This window comes from Hetaerina americana, unplaced genomic scaffold (genome assembly GCF_022747635.1).
Source record: "Hetaerina americana unplaced genomic scaffold, ioHetAmer1.1.p SCAF_1, whole genome shotgun sequence".
Classification (NCBI taxonomy): Eukaryota; Metazoa; Arthropoda; class Insecta; order Odonata; family Calopterygidae; genus Hetaerina; species Hetaerina americana.
Window position 1 is genome coordinate 2,443,980 of NW_027286069.1, and position 14,660 is coordinate 2,458,639.

At 35.0% G+C, this 14,660-nt stretch overlaps 1 protein-coding gene across 5 annotated transcripts in view; it reads right to left on the reverse strand.

The window, feature by feature from the left end:
* Positions 1-295: 295 nt before the first annotated feature.
* The window catches only part of LOC139687522 (bromodomain adjacent to zinc finger domain protein 2B-like), a 247,317-nt gene continuing 232,952 nt past the window's right edge, over positions 296-14,660 (reverse strand). For all 5 annotated transcript variants that reach the window (XM_071584739.1, XM_071584747.1, XM_071584725.1 and 2 more), the window contains 3 exons: positions 12,830-12,971; positions 8,064-8,509; positions 296-1,569 (listed from right to left, as the gene is read on the reverse strand). In XM_071584739.1, the coding sequence (XP_071440840.1) occupies positions 1,419-1,569; positions 8,064-8,509; positions 12,830-12,971 (739 nt within the window). In that variant the 3' untranslated portion in view covers positions 296-1,418. The remainder of the gene's footprint in view (positions 1,570-8,063; positions 8,510-12,829; positions 12,972-14,660) is intronic.

The following is a 14,660-nucleotide window of genomic DNA, read 5'->3' on the forward strand; positions in this document are numbered from 1 at the left end:
AAATACCTCATAATAAGAGACTTAAATTTTAGAAATTTCACCAATTATTATGCATGAAGTAAACTTGAAAATTTTGACTAAATGAAGGCCTTTATCAGTTAAGTTCATTATAATACATTGAGCCAATAATTAATAAATTAACTTACCTATACACTGAAGACAGATATCCACAGCCAGTTTAAATATGAAGGATATTTTCTTTAATTTTATATATTGCCATAAAGAAATAAGAAATATTTTTGGTTAGCATGAAAATAAAAAAAAGCTAAGGGTTGTTGATTTCCTTTTTCATGAAATTATATACGGGTAACAGAAGACAATTCAGGTGTGTTCAAGCATTCAAAATATTGAATACTATTTACTTATTGGGTGCACAAATTTATTTTCACGACATATAAATGAAATCAATTGCAGTACAACAGTCACAAAGGGTCCCAAATGACTATCAAAACATGGGACATTCAGTCTCTTCACATGTAAAAAGTTTATCTGTGAGACTCAAAGACTGCGGGTGCCATTCACACCACATTTCACAAGGTGTTTTGACCTCACGAGGCACACTTATCCATGAGGTAGCACCCGCCTTCACCCTAGAGATTATTTCAGAGGGGCATCAACAGCCCCTGGACAGACTCCACCCGTGCACCAGAGGGGACACTAACCTTCGTGGGGTCTATTGTGGGAGCTGCACAGCACTCCCACATTCGCTTCCCTCTCCTCAAATTTCCTTCTTCCACCCCATTCCTTATCCTTCCCCTACTCTCCCTCCTTCCACTTTATAACCCTCATAGATGCACAAGCAGGGCCTATCACACAAGTCCACACAAGGCTTGTGGCTATAATCTGAGGACTGAAGCACCTCTCCACGTAATGTCAAATATTCTTACCTAAGGGGGATTACAGTGTCACACTATGCTAGAAAACACAACAAAATAGGTCACAAACAATTTCCTGCAATCAGATTGGTACTTTTTCTTTTATTATAAAAGTTTTTTTTTTACTTATGGGATTCAAAATATTTTAACGATTAGAGCAGTTGATGTCACAATGGAAACAATTCCCACAATGCTGGAGGAGTGACACGACTACCATTTAGGCAGAAGTATCATCAAGCATATGCATTATTTAGTTTTCCACTGTAAATTCAAAATTCTTCTACCAATTCAAGTTCAATCTTCAATTTCACACACTTTGTCATCAATCACTTTCAAAGTTTTAAAGGGTTCACCTCAGTGTCTCGAAGTCATGACTCAGTAGCAGTGATGAGAATGTCTGTGAATGGGGGGGTGGTGGAAATGATTGGAGGGGGTAGCATACTCGGGGGCGAGGAAAAACGTGGGGGAAGAGGGGAGAGAAACATTTCTGGATTATGTGAGGGGAGGGGGTGTGTGTATTTGGGGACTGAGGGGGAGATCACTTCAGTGGGGGTACATCTCAGCCCACCTGGTCTCGAAGAAGGAACGCATGCCATGGCCTGCTTTCCCTACAGGCGAGTCGTCCTCGTTGAACGTCTCGCAGTTGTTGAAGATGAGGCGGATGTCCGTCCGGAAGTCATCTCTCGACTTGTACCTGCGGTGGTGGCAGGCAGACAGATGGGCTCGCTTCAGAGGGGGGATGGGGAAGGGGGGGGCACATTGAGACGGATGCGGCTCTGCGAGGGGGATCAGGGGGGGGGGGCCAACTGGCCCCAACTTGGCTGATCCCCCCCCTTGGCCCCCTCATCATGCTGGGAGGACCACACCTTTTGTTTGGCATGAACTGCGGCATCTCATGTCCAGCCAGTTTACGAGTGTGGACATCCCAAAAAGTCTTTAGGGTGTACCAAGTAACCAAAAGCAGTGCCACATGCTTGTATGATTAGTGCTTCTGCTGTATGACAGCATGATGAAAGAGAGAGCTTTTTAATCTAGATCAATCGGCCCATCAGCAGCATCCAGATTTCAATCTAGATTCAAGGTTGCTATCTATGCCAAACACTATGCAGATATGATTCAAAGTGATAGGAGGGGTTAATCACTATAAGATGTGACTTGAGATCAATTATATTTCATTCAATCAATTTCATGTCTTCAGTTCGAACTTTTAACAACAATGTTGAAAATGAAATTAAATACTCTTTGTAATTTCTCTTTTTTATCACCCCCGCATCAACTTCACTTTTAATCTCTAAATCAACAGGATGAATGAAGTGTCTGTCACATTAGTTGGAAAGTATACAGTATCAAACTCCCAATGTTTCCTTCGTACATATGTACGAACATATAAATGCATATCTTTATGCATTATTGGAAGTAGATTATCATTTGGTTGGTCAAAGAATTATGCTTCCAAATGTTCAAATTAAGAATAACATTATCAATTATTCTTAAGTCTCGAAGTCATGCGAGACTTCCTCCATCTGCACGCATGTTCTGATGGTTTAACTATTGATGCTATCCTATGCGCTAGCTGCCAAAAGAAGTGCATCAATGTCTAATGGCAATTTGCATGGGAACATATCACTACAGGGGTGCTGATCACCAATTTTTCCCACAACTTGATCACTTACGATCTTTCATCCTATATCTGTCTTTAGTAAATGATTACTACTCATACACATTTTTTCATCTTAAAACTGATAGTTCAATGACACCTGAGTCACCCAAAAGTTGCCTGTCTTTGATAATTCCAAAACACAGAAGACTTTCAAAAGAATAAGAACAGCCAACTTTTAATGTGCAAGGCATTGAAATTTGTGAGCTTAATATGCTATCAGTTATGGGTTCTTAGACTTTCAGAGATAAAATAGATAATACATAAAATTGAAGGAAAACATTTTACTTCATCATCATGGCATTTCTGCATCTCACATTTTTTTAATTAATTCAAGTTTTCGACGGTATTGGAAATACATTTTTCCATACATGAAATCGGACACTCAACGAGAGAGATTTTCTAAATATAGGAAATTTGAAAATTTAAATTATGTAATTTACAGGGAATCTGATAACTTGAACGGAGACCTGCATGTCAATTACATAGTTATTTACAATATTCAAATTTTGGGTTTACTTCATTAAGGAGTGTTACTGCAGCTAATTGTCAGGCTTTACCCAGTCCTCTAGATGTTACCAAAAACCATAAGAAAACCTCACACTTAAGGAATTGCAAAGGACAATTCTTTCTTGATACCAGCTATGAAAGAGAAGCCTTATAATGAAGTAGCTTTTTATAAAAAAGTAAATCATCTTTTAAAAGAAGGTGCACTAGGATAACATTTACAAGAGGCAGTTTTTCAATTCAAATGTTCCCAAAAATAATTTTCTTAACCTGGTTCTTTAACTGTACACTTGAATATGTTCCTCCAAATTGAAATACCCAACTTGCTCATTATGCAACACAGGATGAAAAGTAATATTTACCAGAAAAGTACTTATTTTGCAAAAATCCCCACATATGTGATTGTATATTATGCAATGTTTATGATTTTTGAGTGTCATATTCTTTTTGGGCTCTGCTAAATTAAGAAACATCAACTTTTTCACACATTTCAATTACCTTCAGTGTTTTCAACTAGGTCTGGGATGTTTCAACTATTTTATTTCTAAAATTACATTATTTCTCAACAAAAATAATCAACTCAAAATAACAATTTCAACTAGAAATTGAATTAGGATCTCACACACCTCAGCAATCTGTAATGATCACTCTATTTTGGGTCAATATCCTCCTCAGGAAAGTCAGTTTTGATTGACAGGGGTGGTGGAGTCCTGGGAGTCACGTATGTATTTTACTTTCTAGGATGTAATACAGCACAAGAAGTTGATAAATATTAGAAATACTGATAAATAAGTGAAAACGAACAGAATAATTTCTATCATGGGCACATGATAAACATATAATCCTTGCAACTGATTAATATATCTTTGTAACCTCCGAATTCTACCATAATGGAATCTCTTGTTATATAATATTACAGTATCAATAAATGATCTCAAGTCACTTGAACTATAAATAATGTTAAGAGTGAAAGCATGATCAAAAGCCATAATTGATATTCTGAAATTCTATTTTAAAATGGGAAGCTGGAATGTAATGACTAATTAAATGAAACTGGAACTTCCTTGTTATCATTTTTCAACAATAATGCAGTTGAAAATCACTTGATAGGTAGCAACCTTGCTCTGAGATATTTGGAAAAGTATGCAAGATTTTATAAGCTGCTAAATTGGTCAAAATAAATCCAATATTTTGCTTAACCCTATTTGTGACCATAGTATTAGAAGTAGTCATTGTTTAAACGTAAGGCATGAATGTATGGGCCATGGTAAGCTCATTCATAACAGCCTGTGGCATTGCATTAATTATTCTAATAGCTGCAAAATTCAATCATATGGTTTAACAAATTATTAAATGCAGCTACACAAATAGGGTTAAAATATATGACTGAATAATTACAAAAAATATAAATATACCAAAAAACCTAAGCCCTTTTGCAAGAATGATTTGTAATTCAGCCCAATTTTAGGATATGTTTGCACTGTTTTCTATCTAAATTACATAATTTGCAACATGCCAGTATTAAATTTGTTAAATTAGAAAAGTTTTGAGATAGCAAAAAAGCATAAACTTGAACACCTTCATGTTAACAGCAAGCAGTAAAATAAGCAATTATTGAGAGATATTTAAAGAGGACATAAGTATGTGATGTGAACATAAAAGAATGCTTAGACAAAACACAGTATATTACAAGCTTGTTTAAATGCTGCTAATCAAGCAATCATTTATTCACAACACTGAGTACACACAGCAGAGCTAAATAAACTTGAAGGAGTATGATACAGGCCATACCACTTTCAGTTATGCCAAATAAGTAATAATGACACATTAAATATTAACAAATGGGTATGTTGAGAATTAATATAGTACATAGTTAAGCTCAAAAAATAATGGCATTCTTCTTCTGAACACTTATACTTACCAGATGGATATTTTAAACATGCTTCTTTATAGACTACTACTCATATTTGTGGGATTTATGCAAGTTAATTGCATTATTTATGAAGAAAATTTTTGTAGCAATTGCAATTAAAAAAAGCATCTCAAACTATTCATTTTAAAGCCTATTGCATAGCTCCTTTGAAGTTTTCACTTTGAAAATGGATATTCGATCAGGATGTCCATGAATCATAGCTTTGCACCATGACTTCTACACTTGTTATTTCATTGTAAATATTAAATACTAATGAACTTGCTAGCAGCCAATTAAATAGATTTACGAAGGTTTTTCTTTAATTGATGGTAGAAGCTTTTTGTTAATTACCATAATGTTTTTAAGTTAGTGAAAATTACCTGGAGTTTCTAAAATAGTTACAATTCAAATCATGTATGCTAAATGTTATCTCATTTGTTAATAGATTTTCAAATCATCACCAATGGCATCCATGTCATTTAAAATATCTGGGACAAAAAATTTTAAAAGGAAAAAAAATAATATTTATGGCACTATCAAAATATTAATGAGTTAAAGAAAATTTGACTTTCCTCTTTTATTTGATGAAAGTAAATTGAAAACTTATATGTATGTGTACAATGTAATTATGTTGGTGTTTTCTTCAGAGAAAACTTCGCATGGATTATGTTAAATCTCAGTTGAGTTTGACCTACCCATTCAATTTTTTTGTTACATACAGTGAAAATCTCTATTAAAATTCTAAATGTGGGAATAATTCGTTCACACTAACCTCTGGATTACAACATGGTTGACTACTGATGCAGCAGGTAAATGATAAAATTTATTGAAATTAAAAGATTTTATATGAAATATTTTAAATGAACTATAATAAATGTCAGTAACTAATCTGGGTCATTTTAAGCCCACAATTATTTCCTAAGACATCAGGGGTGATATATTAGTCATATTCAGCTTTGGTGCATTCTGTAATGTTCCAACAAATACATAATTAGGATTGCTGTAAAGGAAATTATTTATTTTGTTATATCATATATATTAGTTCTGTGAGTGGCACCGGAAAACTTTAATATAAACACTTAATACATAGTAGAACACTTGAGCAATGCAATGGATATCGTAAGTTATTCTGCTGATACTTAATAATACAAAGCCTTTACAAAAACATAATTCATGTTTGCTCTCAAAATCTACTCCAATTCACACTACTGGAATAATTGTATCTAGTGATATAACAAAACTGAACAGCTGATAAGGTCCACTTTCTGTGAATGTTGACAGAAAAACAGAATGCACCTCCACTTACATCTTTCTACATGTCCGTAAGGCATTTCTCAATTTAAAGAACTATTTGTACTTGCTGCTCATGTACTGTGATTAAAATGTGTAATTTAACTAGCACCGATGTTGGAATCATGGCACTCTGCCTGCTGGCATATTTTTTTTAATGTGTGGATGCATTTTTGAATCATTACTGGATTTTTACTTGATTTCAAGTGGCATTCAGTTGAAATCAGGAAATGATCAGTCAACCACCGAGCCTAAAATAAGGCTAAATAATAGCATTAAATTTAGAGAATGAAGTATGTAAGCAAAAATAAAAGTGTGGTTTCACTGTTTATGTCACAGAATTAGTACAGAAACTGGATTAAAATAATGATTTAGGCCATGGTCATTGTATTGTTTCAATAAATGTGTATCATGTCTTACATTATGATTAAAATATCCAGTAAAACCCCAGCTAATCCAGATCTGTGAAATGGATGGCAGTCCATCAAATGGGAAACAGATTGCATCATTGCCAGTAATTAGGAACAAGATAATTTCTACTGCCCATCCATCCATGCATTATTTTCACCTCTTACAGAATCTTCAACAATCAGAAGTATTCCTGAAACTATATGACTTCTCACGCTAATCCATCAAGATTAACAAGGTTTTACTGTACCCATAAAGAACTTATCCAACCTCAAACAGTAAATATTGAGAAGCTTGATGTGCAGAAGTCAATCAATGGCCATTTAAAAATAATCATGAAAAATTTGCACAAAGAATGCTAACCCCAACCAGGTGAATGCAATGGCAAATGAAAAGTGATGTTATTCCAGAGAAAGAGTAAGCAATAACTTCTAAATACATAACAATTGCACAAGAAAAACGAAATTAAAGAATCTTCCAGCATTTATGGGGCAATTGCTGAAGAATGAGAAAATTCTGGTAAGCATTGGCTTGATCATGATTTTGTTTAGCATATTTAATTCTGAAAATCATACATTGAACACTACTTATAATTTTGATAACTTAAGTTTTCCATCTCAAATGACTGATTTATCTACCAATGCTCAAACCATGACTGCTGTATCTTTTAGATAATAAACAGGAGACATTAAGCCATTGACTTTCTATTTCTTATTAAGGACAAAGCAATAAAGACAGTGTACATAAGTGCACTACTGGCATGTCAATATAAATGATAAAAATGGTTATAAATAATAAAAATATTGAGGAATATTGAAAATCGTAAGGATTACAGCACAATAAGCTGCAGTTTCCGTGTAAGACATAATGAGGAATGCTTTTGTTAAGTTATGAAAACAGCTTTTTGAAGACTAACAGTTACTATGAAATAAGAATCCAGACACATCGAAGAAAAATGTTAGCCTTTAATTCACCTTAAGTATATTCAGCTCAAGAAAAACATTATACATTATTGTTTAGTTAACATTGTATTAAACTGTCCTAGTCTTTAAATACTGCCAATACAAGATTTTAGGTGAACACAAACGTCTAAACATTGATTTAAAATGAAAATAATAGTAAATTAAAATTATTATTCTCCTATCACTAATCTGAATAATTTGTCAGTTAACATATACATATTATCATATGAAAGAAGTCCACTAGGGCTACTATGGGTCAAATGTCCAAATGACCACAAGTTAGCTAAGATTACCACAAAATGAGCCTGGTGAAAAAAGACATTACGCCATTCTGTGCAAAAGCTAAAAACTTGTCTCATCGGTCAAAAGTGGGACCAGCTGTTTAGGGGCATAAACAGCCACTCCTCTGAAGGTGGACCATTTTTTTTTCTAAGCAGAAGGGGCAAACTCACGTCCCATCCTGGAGCCTGCGGCGCACCGTGCTCAAATCCATGGGGGAACGGATGATCTTCCGGTAGGTAGGGAACTGTTTTGTGTTCACCGGCAGGAGAAATGGCCAGGCATCGTCGTGTGCCTCTAACAGGGAGAGGAGCCCCCCACAAGCAGCGAGTTCCCGAGCCGCTGCACCTGTTGGGCCCGCACTCTGGCTGCTCGCTCCTCCGCTCTTCTTGGGCCGGGGCTCCTTGCGGGTGGGGGAGGAGGAGGCACGATTGCCGGAGGAGGATGAAGAAGAGGGGGCAGACGAGCGGTGCCCTTCCGAGTCCTCTCCTCCACTCCCCTGGACACTGCCCGCAGCACCTCCCCCCCCAGACTCAGACTCGCTCGCTTTGAGGCGGCGACCCCTCTTTTTGGGCTGCTTGGAATGGCAGTTGGGGCACAGCCACTTGCCCCGAGGAACCTTGTTTCCAAGGAGACAAAATTCGGACCTCGTCAGAAAAGATTGACTATGCAAAAACAATGGCAGTGATTTAAAATGTACAGTCATTTAGCTACTGCCTAAATAAAACCTTAAAATGGTAAGAGTATCAATGGAATCTTGAACTTTACATCATAGGCTTTAATACCACCAGAATACTGGCATCACAATAATTGGGACTCGGTGCAATCATGTTAAAAGAATATACAGTAATGATACTTATATAATGCTAGGCTGTTGCCCTATTTTAATATGCTGGATGACACAGTCTTAATGAGTCCATTTCTTTGGAGACTCTTCTTGCAAACATGGCTTAATTTACACTCCAATTTATTCTATTGATATAAAGAGAAGTTCAAGGGCATTCTATCCAAACACCATAAGAAGAGGTACGTACACTGTGGTGCTGAGATAAAGAGATTTGATAGAGAGAAAAGGGATAATTGGAGAAAATTAGAGATGACATTCTAATTTTATTTTTACTTCAATTAAGGATTCAGTTAGCATTCCATCCTACTAATGGTAGTATTGCCAATTAATAGAGGAGAACTATAATTTTTTTCACATAAATATTCATAATTTGGTTTAAACTAATAATGATTAGAATGCCATGACAGAAATTATACAACATCATACACACCGGGAGAAACAATATACAGATAAACAGAGATTCTCTAGATATAAATCATTGGACTTGACCAGGATTTAAAACTGGTATTCCCAATTAGGCATTGTAACTGTGTCAGAAAGGGAATAATGATTTGGTGAATATGCAGTCATTATAAATTTCTGTCCTGACTAGAACTTTGCATATTCAGCTCAGGTAGGTTAAGTTCTCTTTTTAGGCAGATATTTAAAAAATATGCCAAGTGAATAAAAAATAAAGTTTCTGACACCGTGGATATTTGAGGTATACAATAAAACCTCTTACGAACCTCCATACAATGAAGACCTGAATTGGAAACTATTTTCTGAGCCCCTTTTTAGTAGAAACCATTTTCTGACCACAACAGAGCCTGTGGTGAGTTGAGCATTAAAAACCTCCCTACAGTGAGTATCTTTAGCTATGAAACCTCAATTGTATGAAGGAAAAAAATATAGACCTTGAGATGAAATTCAACTCTTTACAATGAAAGCTCTAAAAAAATAAATCAAAAACATTCACTTTCATTGGATCCCATTGGTGTCAAGTGCCACTGCTGCTACACTCAATATTTATAATGCCACGACTCCCTCCTCCCTCCCTCTTCCTCCAAATCACTATGCCAGTGGTTTTTCAGATTTCGGAAGCTTATTTCTGCTCATCTCTGCAGCAGAAAGTAGCATCCTCTGGAAAACAGCCAAATGAGAGAAACGACCATGCACTTGCAAATTATTTCTTTAGGAGTTGCTGTTGGAAAGTGCAAGTTGGTTATAAACTATTATAGTTCATGCACTTCGTACTTCTTGGGTTCCACCAAGATCTAGCAAGTAGTGCGTCAAAACTATGGGGGTGAGTTTAATTCAGTTTTTTTGTTAGGTTCAATCCATGGCTGGGACAATAATTTGGCTACTATCATCTTTATTAAAGTAAATTTTACTCCAGGATATTAAAAAATAATGACTACATGAAATATTACTTTTTGTAATAAAGAAAAAATTTAAATGGCCTTTATTTTGGTTTGGGGAAGGAAATTGGTAGGACGCCACCATTACATAGCAGGGGTGGTGGCAAGTTCAGTTGCTTGGTGTTACCCACATGCAAACTTTCTCAAAGAATGTTACCCAAGACCCCACTGAGAAATTCTGAGCCACCATTCAAACCATCTAGCAAGCCTATGGTTAATTTGCTAGGATACACACCATGAGAATTCCCTAGATTTCAATTTAACTTACCTTATTTTTCCATCAATAGTACTGACCATGTATACTATGCACCTCATATTTTTAAATGCTTGCAAAAATGCATAGATCGAAAATGTCAAATGGTCAAGGCCCACATTGCTTACACTAAATGTCAATGGTTACATTATTAGTTTTTATATTTTGTCATTCATTATTCAGTGAAATTTAACTATCATTTTATCTAATTAATTTTTTTAAATAAAGAAATGATTGCCAATAACAAAAGAACCAGAGTCACCATTGCTTCCGGGCTATCAGCACATGTTTTCAGTGCTTAGTTTTTGAAATTGAGAATTGCTCCTGATGAAATTACTCATGGAGGAAAATATTATAATGGAGAGAAAATCTTGTACACAGCTATGTTTTAGCCAGAAGTTATGGATTTTGCCAAAGAAACAGGGAATCATGAGGCAGCCATGAAATTTAATGTTGGAGAGTCAAATGTACCAGAAAGAAGAAAAGATGATCCAATGACTGGAGAGCCAATGTTGAGGAATATGAAAAAAATATGTGTTGCTTAGATCCTGCATATCTTGGCAACGAAAATGAAGTTCCTGTCAGCTTTGATTGCCATTGTTCAAGCATTGTTCATTTAAAAGGATCAAATGAAGTTTCCATAGCCAGAGCCAAACAAGTTGATGTCAAAATTTACCACAGAGTTAAGTCTGACTTCTGATGGTGGGAAGCGTCCACTCTTGATGTGTTTAAGGGTCAAATAATGCCTGAAGAAAACTTTCCACAAAACATTTTGACTGCTGCATGAAAGAAGATCATGATATTGTATGTATTGCTACAAGTATCATGTACATTAATAAATTTTTTGGTACTGAGGGGACGGTGTATCCACATGTTGCACCAGCACACACAACTATAAACGGAGCATACTGTATGGATGGCACATGTGAAATGATGATGATGAGATGGACTTAATGTTGCCAAAACTAACAATAATAAAAGACACAACTCAAAGCAACAGATAAACATAACAGTTTCAGGCTTAACTTCATGGAATTCCTTCATGATGAGGGTAGAAAAAGAAACTTTGCACTTCCACATAAAGACTTAATCCTTAACACGACCATGGTTTCAGTGATGGGCATCATCATCAGGTGATGATGATGCACAGCATCGAAACCAAAGTCGTGTGTAGTATTAACTCTTTATGTGGAAGTGCAAAGGTTCTTCTTCTACCCTCATCAAAGCAACAGGCTGGACCTACACCACAATAATACATGGCTGCTCATCACAAATATTGTTTGCTAAATATCAAAAGAAAATCAAAGTGAGGTGTGCTCTTCATCCTCCCCATAGTGCAGACCTAGCCCTATGTGACTTTTTTCTGTTCCCCAGAGAGAGAGAATCTTCGTTGAAAGAATTTTTCATTGAGAGAAAGATTGGTGAATTTTGCCAAGGAGGTTTTGAAGAACCTATCAAGAAATGGTTTCCAGCATATCTTTGATAAGACGAAAAAAGATGGGATAATTGCAAGGTACCCAATGGGGACTACTTTAAGAAGATTCATCAACATTTGGAGAATGTGCAAAAGTATGCTTAAAAAATGTATGGTCATTCTTAACTGAACAACCCTCATATTATAATCATCTTATTAGTTCAACCTTTCGATTTATTTATTTAAACTGACATTACAGGAATAACAATTTGTTTAGTTGAAAAAGACCAATAATTGTTAGCATGCACTATGAATATACACTAATCGCATATTAGAAAACTAATGGTTAATAATTATCAATCCCCAGCTTATCAGTTTGCCCAGGCATAAATTGTCACCTAAATGAACATTCTTGAGCCAACTTCTACCCTTATACTGTTTTTTATCATACGTAATGTAAAAGGCAAGTAATGAGAACTGGGCACTTTAAGTAATTTACAACTCTAAAAACAAAAATTAACAACCACTTGCATGTGGTGAGTATAGGGATAGAGTATTCAGCTTTCTGGGGGGAAGAGGGGGGTGACTACACGAGATATGTTGATAAGTGCTGTGGGGACAAAAATGTTTTTCTCAAAACCTTTTTGGGATGAGTCGTGACACCGGGTGAGTGCATAGGCATATGAATACAACGTGTAATTCAGAGATATATTTCTTTGCATGCGAAAGAACAACAGGAATTGATATTTGAATCAGTTAGGGCACTTTTGAGACCTTGGGAAACTGTTATGGATTTAACTTCACCAAGACGGTATCACTTTTTCCCCTGGATGAACCAGATTCTTGTATCATCTGCCCGAACCCCAACCCAACATAGAACAGTTAATCAACATTCTAGAGTAATTAGCTTTTGTTCTGATAGATGTTGTCCTCAAATTCTACTACTTTTTGACTTTTTATAATAAATCTCAAGAATGTCCCGAGATTACCACTTCCATTCAATAGCTGACCATGAATTTCAAACTCACCTTGTTGATGGGAGGTTGTAGACAATCCGTATGGTATGCCCTGGGACACTGATCACACTGTACCAAATTTTTTCCAACTTTGCGCCCACACACAATACAGTTCCTCTCCCCGGTAACCTTGTTGAGACATTCATAGCAGTACCTGTTATCAAGGGAGGAATGAAAATTCATCACTACTGCATAAAAATAGCCAAAGTCATTTCCTGGTCCCACATAAATACGATCAAAAGTTTCCAAATAAAATCTCACAGCAAAATAAGCCAATATTGTTGTTACCTAGCAGGAGAACATGATCAAATTTTGCAACGTCATTTCTTAAATTTTATGCATTACAATATCTCAACAATTAACAGAGTACATTTAATTCGATGAAAGCGCAAATGCAATGGAATTATATACTTGAGGTTGACAACTATGATTAAATGACTATAATCATGATGAGATGTAATATTAACGAATGGAATAAGCAAAAAATTTAGTTTTAACAAATCGTGAGAGTGAAAGTTCTCTAAACTAATAATCAAGATGAAATATATACTATGAAAGACTATTACACCCAAGTTTTTACAATGCATACATTTATTAAGTGCAGGGATACAAATAAATTAAGAACTGTAGAAATAAAAAAACTGTATAACCGGAGACTGTACAAATAAATTTAAGAATAAAGTATGAATACTGATGTCTTAACTTTACTTAAAAAAGACACACAACAATCACTTGCAAAATCTTTATTTCTTTTAGAACCTGCTTTTCTTTTCTTCATAAGTATGCATTTACTTTTGAATTTACACTGGAAAAACAAATATTATTATCACTTAATTGAAATATAAACGGCAATTAAAGGTTAGGCACACAACTAATATTTCATAATAATAATAATAACACCTAACAATATAGCAAATACCAGTTATTTACTACAGCTCAAGCATAATGAAAATTTTCGACAAATTCTGAATTTCTTCATACTATAAGACATTTGATGCTCCTATATTAATCAAACATCTTCTACCAAGATTACCTAAAATTAAAAAAAATCAATGCGAATGATAAATTTTAAACTCAATTAAATTCACATGAATTTATCAACTATCTGATAATTAATCTTTCTTCCACCTTCAAAATTAATCATAAAACATTTTTATGCCTCCTGAGGGATAGCATTGTCAAGTTGTAACAATAATCATGAAGTTGTCGATAAAACCTAATCTTTGATATTTCTGTTATCTTTAATCATTGAGTAAACTTATGAACTCGGGTTTTTTTAAGACAAAATATACTTGGTGAATAACATTGATTCTTCCATAACAGCAGTATCATTAGCAAAGAAAAAATATCATCGTCAATCTTGACTTTCCTCATGAAATGACAGGTTACATCACTAAAATTTTAGAATTTTGAGGTGAGGTGTGTGCAAGCTACAATATAATTACATAAAAGGAAGGATGGCTGAGAGAGCTGAAATAATGGTATCTTCTTAAAATATTTATAGTATAGGTTTGTAATAAGCAAACTTTCTGCGTTTTATCCATACATTTCACTGTCCTTTCATCATCCTGTAGTCATGGCTTGTTCTGAATTAATTCATATGTCATTCAGGTGTTTCATTCTCCGAGTTTTAAAAAACAATATTTTGCTTAATTTTAAATTTATTGGTGATATTGACCACTCTGATTAACTGAAAGCATTTGAAGAGACATCATGAGTCTAGGGACACATTTAAAAAAAAGATAAGATGTAGGTTGTGAGTATTAGTAAAATTACTTAATGGTGATGAAAGGGAAAGAACAGTCTTGTGTTAATTTAAATGAACACAGCACCTTTCAGAAGA